The 23,198-nt window shown below is 35.1% G+C and overlaps 1 protein-coding gene across 8 annotated transcripts in view; it reads right to left on the bottom strand.

The window, feature by feature from the left end:
• Positions 1-812: 812 nt before the first annotated feature.
• LOC114308457 (nuclear pore complex protein NUP107-like) overlaps positions 813-23,198 on the bottom strand; it is a 38,056-nt gene continuing 15,670 nt past the window's right edge. For 3 of the 8 annotated variants that reach the window (XM_082915318.1, XM_082915313.1, XM_082915316.1), the window contains 14 exons: positions 20,248-20,483; positions 20,113-20,170; positions 17,503-17,591; positions 16,850-16,981; positions 15,834-15,956; positions 13,670-13,768; positions 13,377-13,565; positions 7,734-7,908; positions 7,457-7,613; positions 7,094-7,296; positions 2,884-3,025; positions 1,985-2,145; positions 1,661-1,777; positions 813-1,029 (listed from right to left, as the gene is read on the bottom strand). In XM_082915318.1, the coding sequence (XP_082771444.1) occupies positions 961-1,029; positions 1,661-1,777; positions 1,985-2,145; positions 2,884-3,025; positions 7,094-7,296; positions 7,457-7,613; positions 7,734-7,908; positions 13,377-13,565; positions 13,670-13,768; positions 15,834-15,956; positions 16,850-16,981; positions 17,503-17,591; positions 20,113-20,170; positions 20,248-20,483 (1,950 nt within the window). In that variant the 3' untranslated portion in view covers positions 813-960. Of the gene's footprint in view, positions 1,030-1,660; positions 1,778-1,984; positions 2,146-2,883; positions 3,026-5,776; positions 5,840-5,861; positions 6,051-6,750; positions 6,870-7,093; positions 7,297-7,456; positions 7,614-7,733; positions 7,909-13,376; positions 13,566-13,669; positions 13,769-15,833; positions 15,957-16,849; positions 16,982-17,502; positions 17,592-20,112; positions 20,171-20,247; positions 20,484-23,198 lie in introns of those variants that run through there. The other 5 variants (XR_014361428.1, XM_082915314.1, XR_014361427.1 and 2 more) reach the window with 5 other exon arrangements.

Genomic DNA, 23,198 nt, shown 5'->3' with positions numbered 1-23,198 from the left:
AATTTATATATGTAATTCATGGTTGGGATGCATATTTAATGTAATCTTTTGAAAATCAAAATAACATTTCAACTAAAATCACAAGAAAAGGGCATGTTTTACAAGACAAATCAGTTCTTTTGATAACTAATGAAAATGATAAAAATATGGACTTCAGAATTTTTAGGTCATGTTTGATTCACTAGATTAATAGTGAAGTATTAATAATCCTATTAAATTAGTGTGGTATTCACTATCCAATTGGATTAATATCTATTGGATTAATAATTCCACCCCTACCCCATTACTAATAATCCTACAAATTTATTAGATTAATTATCCATTGGATTAATAATCCAAAACCAAAATGTTAAAACAAACATCGGATAATTGAGCCCACGGATTAATAATTTCAATCCCATGCTCTAATCCACCCAATCAAACATGCCCTTAATGAAATAAAAGAGAATTTTACTAAACAATTATGCTTATGATAATTAATTTTCACTGAATTAGATTCTTTTAAATTGAAAAATGATAGTTGGTAGTTTAAAGGGGAAATATCATTATAATGTCAGTACAAAAAATATTTTCAATTTAGCAGTTAAAGTTAATTAAATTTTCTTTCCATATTGCAAGGTTTCCACTAAATTAATATATATATATTTTTTCCAACTATTCATTAAAATGGCATTTCCCTTGTTTAGTTGGAGTTGGAGTAATTACTGCATAAACTTATGGAAGTAGTAGAGTTCAACAATCAATTAAGAATCAACAAATACAGGATCTCAATCTACCTACTGCGTAGAAAAGAACTACCCAAAACACGCCACTTAAAAAAAATTTAAAAATAAATAAATAAAACTTCAACCCTTCATCCATTCCACAAAAATACCACTGTATCAGCAGAGCATTACACTGCTACTAAATCAGCACCTCATAATTAAACCCTAAATCAACACCTCATAATTTACACACAAATCAACAACGAAGTTCCTCTCCAAGCTCCAATTTGCATATCCAGTATTCTCTCTCTAATAATAAAAATTCCTGGACAAAACAAAACAAAATTATCAGCAAAATCAATGGTATTTAATTGTTGTATCAACCAAAATAACGACAAGTTACAATACAAAAATGGATTATTTGTGGGACCTATATAATTCTCAAACTCATGAAAAATAAAACACCTTTAATCATTCAGGCGAATTTCTAACATAGTAAGATTATGGCTTAATTACAGTTTTAGTTCCCAAATATGAGTAAATTGGAACAATTGTTATACATTGGGGACCCAATTGACACAATTTAAACATTAAGGACCAAATTTTTGTACATTAAGGACCAAATTGACACAATTTAAGTATTGAGGACCAAAATGACACAACACTTTTTGGAGACCAAAAATGTAATTAAGCGTAAAGATTATAGTAAGGCCCTAATCTTGGCAACTTTACTAGAAACCCAAAAAATAATAATAATAATAATAATAAAAGGGTGGATGGACAAAATTTAGGAGGGCAACACTATTTCCAAGGCAAAAATTATGTTGACAAAACTGGCATCCAAGTCAATTCTCCGGTTAGGGAAGGTCAACTATGACTGAAGAAGAATGAAAAGAGAAAATGCGATAATAGCCACCCCAAGCAAGTAAAGACTCGTTATCTAGATAATAGATTACCTGCAATTGCTGCTGACTAAATAAATGGAGAAACCCAGTTTCAGGCGATGCAACTAGTTCAATCAGCTCATCATGGCTTTCAAGTGGATTGCCGGACTCCACGAGCGAAACAGAAACCTATGAATTTAGCAAGAAACAAAAACTAAAAACTACTGTTCTTTACTACAGATCCTTTGTTTCTCTTACAAATTTCCTTGAGATTGCGAAGAAAAATATATATTATTTTTAAAAGGAAGAAATTGGCAAAATGGTAGAACGTTACATGGTAAACCAACTAATTTGAAGAAACACAAGGGACTTCTGGCTTCCAGAAAACAACTTTACCTGCATACATCTAAGAATAACTTCTGGAATGCAACACCTTCGACAAAGGCCCCGCACGATGTATGTAGCTGGGCCTTCCGGGGAACCATCTTTGCTTGAATACCAGGCATCTAGTCGTAAGATTTCCATTGTTACACCAGCTTGAAATCGAACAAGCTCTCCTGCATTCATACATTATATAACACAAAACAAAGTTTTTGTTTTAAACAATACACAACCTATAACTAGCGGCTCACATCCAGGTTTTGCATTGTGTTTACATCTCCATTTACTAAATACCATGTAGGACAGGACATATGATGTCAAACAGCTCCTAGTAATTCCTGTTGGATGCCTTGTATTAGACTTTACCCAATCTGAATATAGAACCGAATTGTATTTCAGCAAATTTAGACAAGGACATGAAGGTATTGGCCAATTTGTGACAGAAGAGCCAACAATCCAACTGCCAATATCCTTTTTTCAAGCAACGTGCAGTAAGGACCAAGAAACTTTTGTAGACTTTCAAATTAGAATGTTCCACTATATCTTCTGTCATCCTTTGTATTTTAGTTACTTGTAAATTCTATTCAACACATAAACATGGCATGATTTTTTTGGAAACAAAAAAGTATTTAATTAAAGCCACAAGCTTGCAACTCTGTATACATGTTCAAAAAAGTATTTATACATGTTCATATATACATATAACAAGCTTTTATTTTTTCAAGGTGTGTTTGGATGTCCCCTCAAATTTGATTAGTTCTATTGCAATCATGTGGAATCTAAAGTAAAAGTTGATCACCTAAAAAATTGAGCCATCAAGTAAAATAGGAGTGTTCAAACAATTCCCGTTATCAGATTTAAGTTCCAAAATAATGAATTTTGAAAGGATAATGCAGTTACAACCATCCCCTTACCTTTAAAGCCAGCAGCAATCACTGTAGCAAGAATACCACCATCATTAAGTTCATGTGGACCAAGTCCATCACCGTCTGTTGCCAAGCAGGGAAGAACAACCTCAATGCAGTAATTGTCTGTTGATGAGATAGAGACGCTCACCTTCCCATCAAGGAAAAATATCAGAGACAAAAGACGTGTGTATATATATATAAAGAGAGAGAGAGAGAGAGACCTAACTTAAAAAGCTGATCTGATGAAAAATAGTTTGGCAGAAGCAAATTTTACATATTACATAATTATATCCTACATCACTTCATTAAACTTTGTCGATTATACAGGACTTAAGGCCTCGTTTGGGAACAGGTTAATTTAGTAACTTTTTGGGTAATTGGCTAAAAATGTAGGTAAAAAAAACTTGTATGTTTGGGATGACTTTTTGACTAATTACGAAAAGCTATGCAAAAAGTAGAGAGAAGCCGTAATTGTTGACTTTTTGGTATGACTAATTGGCTAATTGGCTAATTTAGTAACTTTTTTGCTAATTGGCTAAAAAGGGCCCATCCCAAACGAGGCCTAAGTATCAAGTGATTCATAAACAAATCAACAGATATGTAATGGTATTGTTTCAAGAACTGAAAGGTTTAATTTGAGTTGTGGTCAAAGTTTTTAAAGGCGAATGCGTAACTTGAGGTTTTTTTTTTTTTTTTTTTCTTGGCATCAGGCTGTCCGGGTCAAAACCCAACTAATTCCTAGGGGTGCGCACGCCCTCGGCAAGGAGTTTTCCGCAAGTGGACCATGGTTAATTCAAGGGTTTTCCTAAAAGGTTTCCATCCTTGAACCTAGGAAGGAGCACGCCCCCAAGACCCAAGGCCTTGCCAACAAGCCAACCCCTTGGGGTTTAACTCGAGGGAAGGTGAAAGCCTTAAGGCATTGAGGCATAAGCATTCAAAATTTAAATTTTAATATTTAGTTATTAAATCAAATATTTTAAATTACTAAATAAATAAATAAAATTATTAAAATATAAAAGTGTAAATACTTTTCTCCACAAGGCATTAAACATTTCACTGTAGAGAAGGAAACCTGCCTTCATTAAAAGTGAAATTAACATTCTTAGCTTTAGTGATTGAACTTCTCACTTGAACATTAACCCTGTTTTTTCTTGATTGATCATTTCCTCTTATAGAATATAGTTGCAAAAATGGTTCTTTTTATTTTTTGCTTTTTTTATGTTTGTTTCATCTACTAGATTAAGTTTAACAATAGCCTAGGGGAACTTCTTCATATGGCCTCATATGCTTATGCACAAAAAATGTACAAGGCTCACCTAAGGTGGATGCCACAGACTGTGATGGGCAACCCTTTGGAAAACATAGTCTAAAAATCAAAGCCTTGATACGTTTTACCTTAGCCTCAAGGCGAGGTGAACATGAAGGCAAGCCTCAGTAAAGCCTTTTAATACTTTGGTTGTTGTATGAAACCCAAGTAAGGATACAGACAACACAACAAGTTCCGAATAATTAGGATACAATCAGAGCCAAGTCATGGCTAATTATCTATTTAATATGAAATTAAAAACAAATTATTCATTTTTTTACATAGCAAAATTTCTATTTACTATATGAAAATAATAACAAATAGTTTATGTTCTACATATAAATGTTGAAAATAATTAGGAAGAGAACTTAATGTTTTACTTTTAGAAGTCATAATTCACAAACAATTTTGAAGTTGTAAAGGTTTAGGGTTCTAAATATTAAAAAATCCAAATGATCGATAAATATATAAATCCATACTGCTAATTATTCTCTGAACTTTTCAAAAAACCTCAGGTTCACTCTATATACATCATATTCTATGAAGCACGGACCTTAGTTGCACAAAGCAGGAGCAGAGGCGGGAGCGGGGAAACGTGGCCACTTAGAGGAGTCGTAGATTAGGAGCGCTTATGTATTATTTTTATTAATTATATTTTTAATTTATCTATATAATTTTTAATTGACATACATGTACATATTTTTTTTAATAAATAAATTGACATACATATATATGTATACATATTTTATAATATTATTTATTTATTATATGTATAAAATTGAAAAAAAAATAAAAAATAGAAAAAATAAAAAGAAGGTCTCAAGTATAAATAAATAAAAAGGTAAGGTTTTTATTATATATAAAAAAAAAGTATATTCAATCTTTATGAGAATAAAAAGAAATATAAATAAATAAAAAGGAAGAGAGAATAAATAAAAAGGGAGAGAGAGATGAAAAACAGAGGGGAGACGATTAGCAAGATACGAAAAACAGAGAGGGAGGGAGGACAAAAAACAGAGAGGGGGAGACGATCTACGAGAGAGAGAGACAGAGACGATCTGCCAGCGAGAGAGACGAACCGCGACAGAGAGACGAAAAGCACAGAGAGAGAGAGAGAGAGAGACGACCTTCGAAGTGATGAAAGAAGAAGAAAAACGAAGCAAAGGAGGACATACCTCGATCTAGGGCTTCAGCTTCACCCTCTTGAGCTTCAACATATTCAGGTTCTTCTTCACCTTCTTGCATCTGGAGTTGTTTGATTTCACAGACGTTTTCATCTCATACCGAAACACGATTCTCTTTTAAGAATTGCGTTTCTTACACGATTCTGATTCAGGAACGCAAAATCGCGTTTCTTCTAGAAAATCGTCACCTACTGTAACGATTCCTGCTACTAAGGCACAGACACTTCATTTGACCTAACATATCAGTGTCCAATACATCTAGGACACAAACATGTTCGGAGATGCGGCAAATACATGTTGGACACCCTCTCCTGCGTCACATTTTTTTCACTTCTTTTGGTTGTTGGACACACCTCTGACATTCTCCGGACATGCATGTCCTTTTCTAGAGCAATCCTTGGACAAAATGATGGCCCCAAAACAAAAAAAAAAGTCACTGATTTTGTTCATGCAGCCTGCAGGAACCCTAGATCTATGATTCAAAGAAAAAGTAGAGCTAATCATATCAGCATAACTACAATTAATGTTAAAAAATGGAAAAGGCAAAAGAAAAAGAAACGTACTTACCTGGGTCCAGCTTTGTCTCCAACACATCTTTACTTTTTTATTAGGGTTTGTAATCTTTACATCTCACCAAATGGGCTAGGCTGTAAAACTCTCTTTTCTGTTGGTATGTTGTACACCTATTATGGGATTTGTTGGGTGTTTTATTCTACATTTCCATCGATCCAATTCATTATGCAAGGCTTTGTATTTGGATCTTAGTTGCACAAAGCGGGGCCGGGGAGAGAGAGCATATAGAAGTTTCTAAGGTTGGGAATGCCTACGGAAGCGTATATATATTTCATATATTAAACGCATAAATATATTATAACAATTAATTTTCTACGTAGACATAAAATATGAATAAGAATTTGTGATTGATGTCAATTATACATTGTTTTTGTCAAGTACGAATATACATTATATAAATAGAAAGTACTATCATTAGTTTAAGTTGTTTTTCTTTTGTTTCTTTGATATTTTTATGTTTTTCGTTTCTATCTCAGTTGAGAGAGAGTTTCTTAGTTGCTGGAAGGGAGTTTCTTACTTGGGAGCATAGAAACACATTTCTCAATAAGAAACGTCACCTAAGTAGAAGTTTTTTGCTACTCAGATTTGGATATCATCAAGCCCATCATTTCAAAGGATGATGCGTGGAAAAAAAATATTGCAAACAAAAAAATAAATAAATAAACAAATAGTTTATTATTAAATAAAAACATATCCAATAAAAATGAAAAAAAAATAAAACTCAATATTAATTTAGAATTTTCGAAATTCATGAACATTGTAATATATATTGCATATAAAATACATAAAAATGTCTTTTTCACGCGTCCATCGACATGTCGTGTCTTGCTTTTTTTAAGATTGTTGTGTTGGCAAATCCGAATCATGTTTTATATTTGTCACGTGTCAAGTGTCTGTGTCCACGCTTCTTTAGATCATAATAGATGGACCTAATCATGGATAAAGAGTAGTGACCTTCGGAAAATAGTGCACCTTAACACATTGCCATACTATCCCACTAAAAATAATGCAATCAAATTTGGTATATAGATCCTTAAGGCACAATGAAGCACAAAAGTGTAAAGCTATCCTCAAATTACCAAAAACTAATATACCATTTCACTTGGCTCCCATCCCTCTGAATCATATGACAGGACAAAAGGAAGCAACATACCATGAGCTGGCGATTTAAGACAACTTCCTCGCTTACTGAAGAATAAAGGGCACTCAGTAGTGTTGCACACAAGGTGGCATCCGGGCACATACATTCACCAGAAGGCAGACAAAGCATTGCAATGGCATGCAATTCTAGGAACAAAGGTTCTACTGATTCATAAACATGATCTTCAGTGGGAACCAACCATGGATTTTCTTTTCCTAGAAAATAAAATATATCAATTAATTCAAACCTGAAAGCTCACAAGTAGAACATAAAATGATGTCAACAATCCGTAGTAAAAACTACACAAATAAACATGGTGGCTAATCCAAAGATCTCTACGTGCAATGTTTGCAGCATATAGGTAAATCAACTCACTTAAGAGCAGTGAAAATGATGAATTTAGTGTTTCCTTAGCTGCTGCAATCGCTCTTTGCTTTTCCTCAACTGACAATTCAAGGGGAGAAACTTCCACATTCTCTAACTCAACTTTCAGCCAGTTGCGATAAGTTGCATCACAGGAGTAGTACTCGCTCTAATTTAATGAAACATTGTACAAACTTGCAGTCTTAGAAGTGATAATATATCAAGGCCAAAAGAAAAGCATAAACAACATTGAGTGCAATGAACAAATACAGATCTAAATAAACCATACCCAGTCCTGGAACTCTCTTAGGTTCTCAGAAACATCATGATCTTCAGTAGAAAGAAGAGTTTCAGTTGGCTGTTTCAAAGGTTCAGCAAGAAAACTTAGCAATGTGTGTGCACCTATGGGCATTGCGGGCACCCTCCACATGGAAATAAGAGCAAACTCCCTGAACAGTATGTTGCTACAAACAAGAAAGATCAGTATTTAGCAAGCCAACAAGATGAGAACAAGAAAATAGGTAGGTAAGAAAAATAGTAAAGTAATTAGTCAAGCATGTATAAGAATAATGCAAGAAAAGACCACGGTAGCAGACAATGGGAGAAACTAGACAAATTCAAACCACAAATAGATGGTAGAGCTTATTCAAAGGAACAAGAAAAACATGTTCAGAACCCAGAAGCACCAGCAATAAAGAAAATATCACAAATGTAATTGCTTCCAATTTTAAATCAAGTAAAGAATAAAAATAAAAATAAAAATCACCGAGTTCTCATTATTCACTGAAAAGGGGCATTTTTTACATGATTTGTGGACACGTATACAAGTATTGAATGTCAATACTGGAACCAAATGTTTGATTTGGAAAACCCCACAATTCAAGACACGGGGAAATGGACTCATATTTGTATTCATCTAAGTTCCATTACCCTTGTACTAAATACACTCCTGTAACTTAGTCGACAGCAGATGGGTAAAGAAAATTTATAACTGGTTGAGGCCAAAGCCAGTTAGCTGGTGTTGGTTCGACCTATTGAAAGTATTAGGCTATGAAGCACGGACACAGACATGCATACAGACACGAACATGCATACGGACACGGACACGGTAATTTCTAAAAAATGGGGACACAGACACGGACACGGCAGGAGACACGGCAAATTTTTAATTTTTTTATAAATATTTTTATTTTAATATACATTAATTATTTTATTTATTTATTATATTTTTTAAATAATGTGTTCTAATTAATTTTTTTATTTTATTTTACATACATGTGTTTTTTTTTATTTATTAATATGTATAAGTATATATTATCTTATAAGTATATTATGTTATATAATAACTATTATATAATATATAATAATAATAGTTATCCTTAAAATTGAAATTCATGTTCTGATGTCCAACCACTGACTCTTAGACCATATTATATATTATAATATATAATAATAATAATTATAATATAATAGTTACATATATATATCTGGGTCAAGAAGATAAAGACGAGAGAGAGAGAGAGAGGTAGACAGAAGCGAGAGAGCGAGCGATCGTGATCACAATCGCAAGGGAGAGAGAAGGTGAGAGAGAGAGAGAGAGCTCTGAGAAGTCGAATCGAAGGGCTCTGGATCGTCGAAGTCGAAGGGAGTCGAAGTGGACTGGATCATCGAAGTCGAAGGGCTATTGCTAGTCGAAATGGACTGGATAGAGGTCGGTTGGCTTGAGATCGAATTCATGAGAGAGCAAGAGAGAGTGCGGCTTACAGCGCCAACCAGGTTTGTACTCCTTTTCTCTTTCATTTACTCTTCTTGCTGACCGTGTCTCATGGCGTGTCTAGATTTGAATACGCGTGTCCCCGCCATGTCCCTTGCAAAAAAATAAATTAAATTCCATGTGTCCCCGGCGTATCCTTGTATCCGACACCGCCACAGCTTCCATTTTGGTGTGTCCATGCTTCATAGGTATTAGGAGAAAGTGATTTTGTTAAGTTTGATCCGTGTTCCATTTTTTAAGATCATCATATCCTGTGTCCATGTTCATGCTTCTTAAGTGCAATTAAGCATATAAAAAACAAATATAGGGATCATTCCGAAGTATTTACAATTCATTTAAAGCTTCAATAATTACTTGAGTACATGGGCATACAGACCACTTGTTTCCAAGTTGAATATGGGGTTATGCAAAAAAGGCAAAAAAGCCTCTGTTTGAGCATGGTGTTATATTTTTGAACTCAACTTCCAGTTGCAGCCAATAAAGCACCAATCGGAGGGGGAAAAAATAAGGATTTCACTCTAATAGACGCATCCTTTGAAGACTCAAGAACTCTAGCGACAGGAAAGGTAAGGAAAACCATTTTCTTTTACTGTCATGTACACGTGTTCAATTGTTTCAAGAAAATGTAGGTTCCACCAGAACTATTTTCTTTAAGGAACTAGTTTTCCTCAAATCCTTTCCTATAAAAAGTACAAGATTCAACATCGCGGAAAAATCAAAATTATTTTTCTACATAAATTTTCTTTTAAACTGAATAAATAACGGGAAAATGAATTATTTCTATTTTATTTTCCTTTCCTTTCCGTTAAACCATTTTCTCTCAAGAAACATTTTCGTGTAACAATATATGCTTGACATCAAGTTGTTGAAGGGGGCTAATCTTTTTTGACTTTTTCTTTACTGTTTGTATTAAAATCAAACTTCAAAAGACAATTTTTCTACATTTCAAGTATATTCAGAGCCTCATAGAAGGATCTACGTTTACAAACTTCACTTTCTAGAGTTGTTGCCAGGTGTTTCACATATAAAATATTTATCCAACCAAAGAATTTTTTTTCACATATTGCAAGTCCTTTAGCTTAAAGCTACTATTGAAATGTCTTTGTGAGAATATATTGTATATATTCTATATTAGGCATACTTCTGATTGTATATATTAGGCTTGATTTAGGCATGGTTGTAATTACGTTATATTAAGTATGATTGTAATTATGTAATCTTTGTATTTTCTTTTTAGTTTTAGGAGTTAGGGATTATATATACTGAGGTCTTGATGTAACTACATATACAATTGAATATACAAATTTCTCATAAAACCTACAGTCTTGACACATAAAATCATGAAATTCCTTTATAGATAATAATGGATCCACTATGGAGAAAACAAGAACCAAAACATTTCAAATACCGTCATTTCCAAACATGGTTATTGAGAAGTTGGCAATGAGTCAACCAAATAGAAAAAAAGGCTTCAGCACGAAAAAAAGGTTAGCATCCATTACATTGGTAAGTTGAAAACGAACTGAGAAATACGTAGGTGTAGAAGTTATTAAGGATGGGATGTTGGGGTTAATAGTAGGGTTGTCATTATACCCGCTAACCCGCATAAATCGTCCGACCTAGACAGCCTCATGATGTTAGAGACAATTTCGAGCAGGTGAATGATGGGCTGCAGTTTTCTAATATATTATTTCACGAGTTTGTGGTCGGAAATGGATACAAAAAATACACACCCGACCAAATAAATATAATTATATAGCATTTTATATTGGTGGCCTTGAAAGTACACTCTTGTCAGTTTGAGCTCTCTATGACAGACCGCTACGCTTTCTCATAACCATTCAATATCTTTCTCTCATAAACCCAAAGACTTCCCCAAAAAACAAAAATACTTTCTCTCTATCTCTCACTCACTCTTCACTCTCAGTCTCTCTCACTTTCTCCCATTTTTCTTCATAACCATTCAATGTCTTTCTCTCATAAACCCTAAGAGTCTTTTCTAGAAAACTAAAAAGACTATCTCTCAGTCTCTCTTCACTCTATAGGTCACTCACACTCTGTTTTTCTTCTCTCCATTGGAGTCTAAGAAATATTCTCTCTCTCTCTCTTCCCCCATTTTCTTCCTCCACTCTCTCCTCTCTTTTTTCTCCCATTTCCTTCCTCCACTCTCTCCTGCAGAGATCTGTAAATATATATATATATATATAAATATAAGTTTTAAGGTGTATTGTTTTGAAATTTGAATTTCAATTTTTATAAAAAATTTTCTACTCTCTCTAACTTCGCTGGATCTTCAAAATCAACTAAACTGATAATCAAACCGAGGTCTATGATTCGGTTGATTACGAACAATATATCGACCGATAAAGAGTGATTGATTTCCTCACCCAATGGTGTCGGTTCAACTGACGAGCCAAGGGTAACCCGACCGGACTCAACACGACTCAACTCGTGAACACTCGTAGTTAATATAGCATGCGTACAGGGGACAAAAGAAAACTCACAATTCCACCAGCCATGGGTTATGGGACTTGAAATTTTGGTCAAGCAATACCACAAAACAAATTTTGACATTTGAGAACTTATACCACCCCGACATGTGGTGAGCCCTATGAGCACCGCAACATTATCACCATACCTCTACATGACAAAGCTCCGAGACCCGACGATGTCTTCACAACACAAATTGAGGTTGTATGCCTAGCATAAGTAGGGACATATACCCACCAACTAGGATGCTTAGCTCACAAGAGCAGGTGCCGCCCTAACAGGAAAGCGCTCCAAAGTGAATGAGTCAAAGTATAAAGAGCACGATGCATGGTTAGGAGCATATGTGGCAGAGCCAAGTTCACCGCTTAGCCATAACCTACTTGATAACATCATGGCTCTAGAGCACCCAGCTTGCCTAGAGCCTATGTTGGCCATTGTCCTTTGTACCTCATTCTTACTAGGAACACTCGAGAATGACTATCTCAACTCAATCAACATAACCTAGTCCTCGGCTTGCCTATGTCTCCCTTATGCACTCCCTATGTCTCCCTAGGCATTCACTGCTCGAGATCATTTAAGGATTATAGATTGGAGGCTAGGATCAAGGGTTCGTCAAGGTTGCCTAGCTACCCTAAGAAAACAACTCCACCTTGACTAGGTTTAACGACAAGGGACGTTGACCTTTCACTCTCGCCTGCTACATGCCTTGACACACCTCCCAAGATATCATACCTGCCCATCCAACTCCTATGATGGCCTAAACAGTGAGTAATTTAGGCTTTAATAGTTAAATTAAAAGCTAATAGGTATAGGAAGGGATTAAAGTTGATTTGGGGGTGATTGGATAGGGCTTTGAGGTTGAAAAGTGCACTTTTCGAAGGTTGTGAATAGTAACCCGATAATAATAACCAGGGTATGTGCGTAAAGAAGAAGAAAGAGAAGAAGAAGAAGATAGGTTTAGGAATCCCTTCGTTATTATTGGGTTACTAAGAAAGCTTTCTTAGTTATTATCAAACCCTAACGGATTTTGGAGCTTTCATAGTCCATAAGAAAGCTTCAAAGCACTAAAATATTTTTAATATATCAACTCCATTAAATATAAGCATTAGATGACTTTATATAGAACTAGGAGAGTTCCTAAACCAACTAGAACCAAAAAACTACTTTTGACTTCCAAAACCAATTTAAGACCAAATAAGAAGTATAAACAAAACCAATTAAATAACTAGACCCACAAGACAACACATGGACAACCCCTACAGCCCATGTCAGCAAATTTGAAATAGCTAAAATACCTCTGACTTAAAAATACTAGAAAACAAAAAAATAATCATAAAATAAGACTCTAATAATACTATAAACATAATTATATAAGATTCCTGTACGTTTCTCTTTGAAATCATGCCAATATCTAAATATCACTTCTTTGAATTTAGCCTTCCCTGAGCCTCTTATATTTTGCATCACCACCTCTGATGCCTGATACCTAATGCCTACAAACGTTGAGTTGGTAGATGTATATTGATTGAACTCTCTAACATATGAGATAATCCTCCCTCTTTTTTGTGCATGTAGAAAAGTGTCCATGTAAATAGAAGAGACATGTTGGAATTTTTATGGGACCAAATACAAATAGAAGTACTTGCAATATCAAATATATATATATACCTGTGTAACAGTGCTCGGAGGAGAAGTTTGGCACTAGAAGCCTGAGCATCATTAATAGTGGAGGGAGGTGTAAAGCAGAGCCATTGTATAACCATAGCCTTTTGAAGACTCTGCAACCGATGTTGCTCAGCAACATTAGATGATTTATCATATTTTCCTGGTTTGATTTCCCGAGATCTTGACAGAACCCTGTTAGAGTAGATTGTAAACGAACTCCCCAGTTATGAAAATAATACTATTCAATTCACCCTGTCTCAAACAATAAAATTAAGGTCAAGGAAATAGATAAAAACCTCTCAACAATTTCTTCGAAACTGCCTTTTGAATCATCTCCAGGAGAAAATGGCAAGTACTCAATAGCAGAAAGGAAGATTTTATATTTGACATGCACACTGGCCAAAGAAAAAGCAACAAGTTACCACATTAAAAACAAACTCACAGCTTCATATTTAAGAATCTTCTTATACTCTTTCTGTGTATCCAGGATAGTTGGTAGCACAGCATTCTCCCTCCCAGTTCTACATGCAATTTGTTGTTTCTCTTGAAAAGGGAAATCAGAAGCATGTTTATCATGGACAAAAGTGATCATATGAGAACTTCTGTCACACGGCTAGTGGGACATTTTACAGCAAATGAACAAAGAGAACAGTTATGAAACTGCTCACAGTACAGTAACCATAGGCCAATGAAATAAAGAAGCCAAGTCTCCTCATTTCAAAAGAAACAACCACACATCTCTTTAGTGACAACATGGATAATCTCACTAACATAGTTTAGTTGAGAAAACCTGGGCACAGTAACATTATCACTGCATTTCCCTTTGTATTGCAATTATATTTGTTCACAGAATATATCTATCAATATATAACAATACAAATGCAAATAAACAAGTTGAACAGATGAACTTCAGCAATATCTTAACATACGTAGTTTTATCTTCTTTTTTCCTTTTCTTTTGCTACCCGACCTCACATAGCTTACAATACATACAGAAGACTAAATGTACACTATTTTGCAAACAAAATGAGCAAGTTTAGAAACAAAAAAAAAAATATCTACAAGCCTAATTTTATATCCCAGTTTGTTAATATCTAAGACTGAGTATTTTTTTCAGATGTGTTACTGAAAGAAGAGATTTTCTAGAAAATATTATAGTTTGGAAGAAAACAATATTGGTCTTTGTAATGGTCCTCTGTCCTCCATTTGTGGCTATGTGAAATATTTATATCCAATTTCTATATTTTTAGATTTTTTCTCTGAATTTCGTACAATGACACATAATGAATTTGATAGTTGCAACTAGGATAATCAATATTGAATCATCATAGTAATACTCATAAACATGAACCTTTAGGCCTTGTTTGGCATGATCTAAAAAAGCTAAAAGTCACTATCCTATTTAAGTCACATCATCTTATTTAAGTCACGTCACCTCTCTAACACATCACTTCAAACCCAACCCATATCCAACCCATATTTTATAAAAAGTCAAAAAGTGCACTTATTTAGATCATCCCAAACCACACCTTAATGTATGCTCCATCATCTTCATTATTAATGTAGGTTTAGGGCCACCGTTAGTTAAAAAAATTTTGTCACGATTATAGGAAAGTTATTTTGAATCAGGCTTGTTTGTTTAATCCAGTTGTAGCTTTGTAATCATTACTTTGCCTGAAAAGAAAAAAGAAAAAAAAAATCGAAACAAAATTTAAAAAAATAAAATTAAAATTAAAATTAATAAATTTTATATTAATTGTAACATAACATAAAATATATCCCATTTTGTTAATATATAGGGAGGACAAAGGACCATTACAAAGACCAATATTGTTTTATTCCAAACTATAATATTTTCTAGAAAATCTCTTCTTTCAGTAACACATCTGAAAAAAATACTCAATCCTGGGTTGAAATTACCACCTCCAACACCGTCTTCAGTTTTATTTAGGGTTAATTAGAATGCAGGGTGTACGAACAAAAAAAAATTAACAAAACACGGGAGTTGCACCCCTCCATTTTGTGTAAAAAAATTTTCCTATCCCACTGTTTGATGATTCCCAAAATAATAAACAGTTTTTTTTTTTTTGATAAATAATTCCCCCAATAATAAATAGTGAAGCAAAATTGAGGCACCTGTAAATTGTGCACAAGCCTAAAGAAGCATCAACTCCCCCCCCCCCCACCCCAGCCAAAAAAGTAAAAAAAAAGACTAAATATATCAAACATAAAGGAAAAGGAATGAACAAGTTGGAGAACAAAAGAATGAGTAATGCTATACACAACAAATCTTACAAACTTTTCTAACTCACCTTTTATATCATTGAAGTGAGTCCAGTTTCCACAGTTTCATTATTGTACAATTAGCAAGAAAAATTTGTAAGATTTGTTAGTTTGGATAGCATTTTTCCAAAATAATAAAGAGATGAAACAAATTTCAGTTCTGCCGTGAAAAAACACCTGCTGTTCAGCCTTAATTCCATCATGTGCACAAAGAGGTCAATGCAACGATGATGTGCAAGTTGAGAAGCATAAATGCCAACCAACTCTTCACAGTGCTTTGAAAATAGAAATATCGCATACCTGGAAAATTAGAAATTGCATTTCCCAGTTAATAGTTGCACATAATGTCTCCCAAAGCATGGCAATACCAAGCTAATGTAAACAATTGTATCCAACTTTGTTTAACATATACCAAATCATATAATGGAAAAAAAACATAACCTTGGTCATTCTTCACAAGGCAAGTAAGCCATCCTATCTACGGATGTCACACATTTCAGGGGTATGAAGCCATATCTCATCCAAGAGATCCTCAAATGAATCAACTTGACTACATGGATGCCATCATGTCCTTTCTAATGGACTAGCAGAAAATTGCAGGTACAAATTATAGATTTTAAAGACCAAGGTCTTACAAACAAAAAGAGCAAATACAGACCAATAAATTTCAAACTGAAATCCATTACAACAATTGATATTTGGTTTTCTATACAATAGGTCACTTGTCGGTTGTAACTTGTGTTTAATAATGCTAATTAGCTTTCATACAGTTACTCTCTAAAGAAACCAACTTGATTCTATGCTTTAAAACTGTAACTCTTTCAATTTTAATAAATCATTAAGTATCATCAGTTGTTCCTTCTTAGCTCGAGTGCTTTCTCCTACCGCTGGTGCAAGTATCTTACTTATCAAAACGAATATGAAGACGAATTGTTCTACTGTATCATCTTTATATGTGCTTTCAAATGATAATTGCAAATGAACATGACATAGCTGGACTCTCTACCTTGATAACTCTTGAGGACAAACAACAAAACAAAAGGCACAAATCAAAATAATAGACACATGTAAAATACTATTGTCAAACTCTAACCATGTTAAAAGATAACTCCATTTTGACAATCAATTATTTTGGGTATTACTATCTATTGATCTGTAACAATGATTAATAAGCATGGCTTAGAAATGCTTACATATGAAGAATGAGGTCACCAACAGTCATGATCTTCTCTCTGAAAGCATCCTTCATTTGTTCCACAAGTAAGTATCTAAGAACAAGAACCAAGTGTGCACCAAAACGAATCATCTGAGGATCACCATGAGGCCTGAGAGAAAGTAAAAAGCACATCCAGCTCAATGACACAAGTATCCCATGCTCAGGCGGATGAATGTTTATATAACAAATAGTGTTTAAGTAAACACGGATGCATGCATGCATGTGCACGGTATGTTCTTCACTTTTATTTTATAAAAATAAAAAAAATGAAATTTATAAAATAAAAGTGAAGAACAAGTTCCAAACATAGTCCATAGTGAAACAGAATGCTACTTGGAATGCCAGTAAGAAACATCAACAGAGTTATTTTTAAGATGTTTTCCTTTTAAGCATTTGGCACTATTTCAGCCACCTAATCGTGGTCTAGCTTTCAAATGGATCAACACAAAGCTGTGAATGACGACTGCGATTTATATATCTATTTCGTTAATCACAACAAGAATATAACAAGAATATAACAGGTGGCCACAAATTGGAAGGACCATAACAAGTTATATGCACACGAACATCAAAAAGAAAACAAAGGTTTGTATCTCTAACTTTAAATGCAGATAAAAAGTACAAATTCACCTGAAGACGTTTTCCTCATCTTCGGATGGTGATATCCATGACCATATAACGTCTAGCAGATGCGGTATATCTCCCATCATAAGATTCATCTGGACATCAATGATCAGTAAGAGAAGACTGGCCAATGACATGTTATTCAAAACCGCGGAAACTAAAACAATTGCCACATTTGCTGATGTATACAGAAAAGCAAAAAAATCTTTCTATAGTAGAAAGCAAAAAAGACCAAGCACAGATACTTTGTTTTTATTAAAATTAAACAGAGCAAGCAAACATACAGTGCAGGGACTTTGAAAAAAGAGAAGTGAGGAAGAGAAAAAGAATAAAACAAATAGTGGTGCTCCAAACTTGTTTCTTGGTACTCCCTCCGTCCCAAAATATTAGCCTCTTATTCCATTTTTCATTGTCCCAAAATATTAGGCCCTTTTCAAAAATCAAGGACAAAAATAATATGAATTTCCTATTTTGCCCTTCTTTTAAATTTATTATAAAAAGTACAATTATGACAATTGATATTCCCTAAAAAATGTGCTATCAAAGGGTAATTTTAGAAAATCAACTTTTTTAAAGTGCAATAATTGTACTACCAAAAAAAGTTGAATTCCCCAAAAGGGACTATTATTTTGGGACGGAGGGAGTATAATATACACAAGAACCAAACCAAACCAAACTAAGCCTTGTGTCCCAACACAATACACACAAGAAGCAGAAAAATATATGTAATTCATCAACAGGTTACACGGATGTCATGATTCATGATATGGTGTATAGGAACCTACATTAGGTTTTTTTTTTAAATAAAAAATAAAAAGCTGCCAAAAGTAAGATAAGGCGCAAAATTCTTCCATTCTATAGGGGAATACATACAGAGGCGAGAAAGGAGATACAAAAGTAATCCAATGAATGCACAATAGACCTATTGCGCTAAACAAATAATCAGCAAAATATTGTAAAGGCAGTATGATACCAATGAGTTGCTAGCAACAGGTTCGTCACCAATAAGGGAATTTTGGTCATGACAGAAAACCCTTTGCTTTTTCTCATCCAAATTGAGAACTAAACTCTATTAAGCTACAGAGTACAAAACACCCCATAAATGACAGGACCAAATAACACAGATTAGAATTGTGTTCTTTCTATGCCCAATTACTCAACTCACTTCAACAAAAATTTCCCTATTACATGTGGTCGGATACATGGTCATTTCCCCTAGCTGGCAATATTTTAAGTCATATCCTCAGATAATTCTAAATCAATTATGTCTTTTCTTATCATCTCAACCCATCTCCTCCTGGGCCTTTTACTTATTTTACCACTCAATGTGGATCAAATAAGTCCTCCTTACATGTGTGTATGTTGGTCCAGGTTGCACATGCTTATTTAATGCACATTAGTTTCATACCCATGCAATGTGGGACTCCTGCTTCATACCATCTTAAACGGCCGCCTAATCACCCAGCTCGGCCAATCCGATCACATTACGGATGATTTCGCCAATCCTATTGTCGGCAACGGTTGAGATTCTCAAAATTTATTTGAATTTGAGTCGGACATCGAGGAAAATTTATTTTTTCTCAAATTGCCTTATAAGGTATAGCAATCCAACCAACTCTAATTCTTTCTATGAGCCACATTTTCCTCAATCTTTATGAATAATTGACTCAAAACATCAGAAATTGACCACTCTTGGGTACCACTTACCCCTCCTCAAGTGTTACTTGATATTTACCTTTATTTCTAACTTCGCTATAATTGCATTCCAAATAATTTGTTTTGGTCCTATTTAACCTAAAACCTTTAGATTCAATAGTGTCCCCCACAATTTTAACCTAAGAGTTTACCCCACTTATTTGTCAACTAAATCATATTATTTGCATACTATCCCATGCATGTTGAACATCAAATGTGCCCTGACATGTTTGGTCACCAAGTCAGCAACGACCGTGAAGTTTCTTTATATCCAATTAACTTCAGAATATGCATAATGAGTAGAATAGAACTCATAATCTACTACTCAACATGTCTAAATATTTTTCCTACACTGAGATATTGAATGGTCTAAATATTGCTAATTTGGTTCTTACTATGTAATTGTGCAACGTATTAGTTTTCATGCATGTTTAGGACGTGAGAGCCAGTCAAGGAGGTGGTCAGTTACTAGAATTATCAGCAAGTTAAATTCCTTGAGCCTGTGTTTGGATCATAGATTTGGGTAGGAGTTTGGAAAAAGAAAGGGAAAAAGGTGGGTGCAATGTGGCTATATTTCATTCACATTTCACTAACTTGTACCCTTTCCCTTTCCCTTTCCCTTTCCAAATCCCTACCCAAATCCATGATCCAAACACAACCTAAAATAAACTTTGATGATTGAAACCAGCAAATAGGTGGGTTGATCCTTACATTACTGTAACACAATCCCTTTTTAGGCAATCCATCAAACAAGTTAACTGTCAACAAGACATCATTTCCAATAAGTCATAACCACCCTTATTTATAATGGAACAGGTGGCCCGTGAGACATCATTTTAGAGCTCAAAACCAATTCGTATAAAGAAGTGGCATTTGAATATTCAGGTATGCTAAAGTCTTCTGCTAAGAAGATGCTCTTACTTCAATTTGCCGGTGTTGCTCCTTGCATTCTTGAGTAATAGCTTCATGTACTGAGTCACTAAATCATGCAGAAAATAGAATTATCAAATACTAATATACCCCACCAGAAAACCGTAATAAATTGACGACGTATACCTTGAATGGAGTTTCTGAAGAAGCGCAGGCAGATGCCGGGGTTGCTGATTCAGAACTTGCAGTGGCCAATTTTCTGGCCCAACTGTAGATGAAGAAACACTGTCTCCTTGTCCATGACTTCTGTCAATTGCATCTTCATAAGTTTTAAATTGATCCATTCCACCAGGTTGCAAACGAGCTAGTTCAAGATCCACCTGAACATCAAGCCATGACTTGGCCATCGCCCAACATGCTGACTGCAAAAGCATTGGAAGTTAATTTCCAAAATAACTATAAACTACAGAAGTAACAAGGCAAGAAAATGAGAAGAAATGAAGATCAACGCAACTAAAACTCGCAAGAAATATTGCAAAGGGAGCGGCTAAACCTCAAGATTTGAGCCATTTAAACAAATTACGTATTTAAACTACGAATCAAAATTCACTGCCTCAAGCTCTAAACTTAACACACTGCTTATTCACAGAACTTGATTACGTTGTCTACTAGTATAGTATGAGAAAGTATTCATGACAATGGAGAGCGACAAGCATAAAAAACAATACAACGTGGTTGTTGTGAAGGCAAATGTGTGGCTTGATCGTTATTTTTCTCCCTTCAAGAAGGGGAGTGTTTATTGGAATGGTACTCTAGACCTCATAATGGCTAAAATAACACTAAGGCCTCGTTTGGGAACTTGGTTATTTTAGTTGGCTTTTTGGTTTTTTGACTATTTTATGAGATGAAAAAAAAGTTGTGTTTGTGATGATTTGTAGATTTTTTTGTAGTTGAATAGATGGTTGAGAAAAAAGTGATTGATTGATGTGTAGGATGTGACATTTTGTCTTATTGCCTATTTTAGCCTTTTTTGTCTTTATAGGCTATTTTAGCCCCAACCCTTTTTCCCAAGCAGGGCCCAACTCTATTATCCAGTCATGGCCAAATATAGCTTGTCAAGAGAGGGCCTTGGAAGTTTCTTACCCCTTCACAGAAGGTGCTTCTTGTAAAGTATAAGCTTCTAGTTCTAAAGTATCTCTCTACAACCAAAGCAGAAGTTAAATAAAATTGTTCCTTGTTGAAAATTATTGAAAATCTCAACATGGTTTGAAGATTGGGATTAGATAAGATGTTGGTCAAGCGGTATCAAATAGGATTGGGAAGAACTACGGTATATAGAGGTGCCTTAGATGTTGCATAGCTGAGCTTTTATCTTTTCTGTATAATCTCAGTATACATAAGTTGAGCCTTAAGGCTGTGAACCAAGCTATTATTGTGAAAATTGTAGAATACAACCACTAAGAAAACTTGGAAGTTTCAAATAGCATTTTATGTGCTTGGTAGTTGTGGTTAAGTGAGGTTAGAGGTGGTCGGTTATGAACCTTTGGGAAAATGACGGGCACTTGGTGGCTTGAGAGCACTGGAGGTGGAGGAAGAGAAGACCAAAGTAGGCCTAGAGATGGGGGCGTGCAGTGAAAGACCTTGAACACTTGGAGCATGTTTGGTACAAAAGAATGGAATGAGTGTGGGAATGGAATGCAAGGTTGAATAGAATTGAATGTTCATTCTCATTCCATTGTTTGGTTGCCAACATGAAATGGCATAGAAATATAATGATAATTCTTATTCTCATGTTTTGTTATGCCTTTAAATTAATGGAATAGAATATTTTTTATTTTTTCAATTTTTTTTATTTATTATTATTATTATTTTTTTTTTAACAAGCTAGTAACAAACAAGTTAAAAATTCATATAGATTATGATAGTTGTGGAAAGGATGGTGTGAGTGGTGTGGTATTGGTGGCGGCATCGGTGGTTGTGATGGTATTAGGATGGTGGCAGTAGGTCACTATGACGGTAGTGGTGGTAAGCTAGTGTTGTGGTGTTTGTGGAGGTGGTGGTGTTGGTTGTGGTGGCGACAGTGATGGTGGCAGGTAGTGGTAGTAGAGTGGTGGTTCTCACGATAATGGTAATGTGATTTTTGTAAAAATGGTGATAGTGGTGGTAAGGTAATGGTTGTGGCGGTGACGATGGTGGTGGTGGTGGTGGTGGTGGGTAGCAGTAGTAGAGTGGTGGTTCTTGCGATAATGGTGGTGGTCGTATGCTTTTTGTTAAATGTGGCAGTAAGGTAATGGTTCAAGCAGCAGAGGCAGTGGCGATGATAGAAGCGAAAGTAGTAGGGTAGTGATTCTAACAATGCTGGTAGTGATTGTGGAGGTGGTGGTTGTAGCGGTGGTAGTTGGGGTGATGGCGGCAGCAGCGACAACGGCGATGGCGGTAATAGGGTGGCGGCGGTGGTGGTTGTGGAGGTAGTGGTAGTGGTTGTGGCGGTGTGGTGGTGGTGATGTGGTGCTTGTAGTTGTGGCATCGATGGTGGTGGTGATAATGTTGTAATGGTAGCAATGATTGTGATGGTGGCAACAATAGGGTGGTGGTTGTGGCGATGACAGTAGTAGTAGTAATGGTGGTGGCAGTGGTGGAAAGGAGTGGTAGTAGAAGGAAATGGTGGTAGTAGCTAATTGATAATGTTTTATGGTGATTCTATGATCGAATAGAATGGCTATTCCTTAGGTCAGAGAAAGGAATAGGCATTCTCACATGTTAGAATAGCAATTCCATTGGAATGACTATTCCCACTTAGATAAGACATACCAAACATGGGAAATGGAATGCAAACCTAGAATGGACATTCTATTTCAGCCCCTTCCATCTACCAAACGTGCTCTTAGGGTTTGTGTAGTTATAGACTTTGTTGTATGGTGATCGTGGTCGTTGCATATATGATATGTAATACAGGCTCCTCTAGTATTGGAGGAGCCCAAGCAACTTATGGGGCAGGTGGCGGGCTCTCCTCACCTCAAGAAGCTGATATCAACCTAACTATCGTCTGGGGTGACACATCTAATATCTCAAAGGCAACATATCACGCATGTGGAGGCGTGGATGTAAGGTCCACATTGTCTCTCCCTAAAGAGACA

The sequence above is a fragment of the Camellia sinensis genome, chromosome 2, assembly GCF_055761805.1.
Source record: "Camellia sinensis isolate YWXY chromosome 2, ASM5576180v1, whole genome shotgun sequence".
Classification (NCBI taxonomy): domain Eukaryota; kingdom Viridiplantae; phylum Streptophyta; class Magnoliopsida; order Ericales; family Theaceae; genus Camellia; species Camellia sinensis.
The sequence above is the reverse complement of the archived record's forward strand: the minus strand, read 5'-3'. Positions and strand labels throughout refer to the sequence as shown.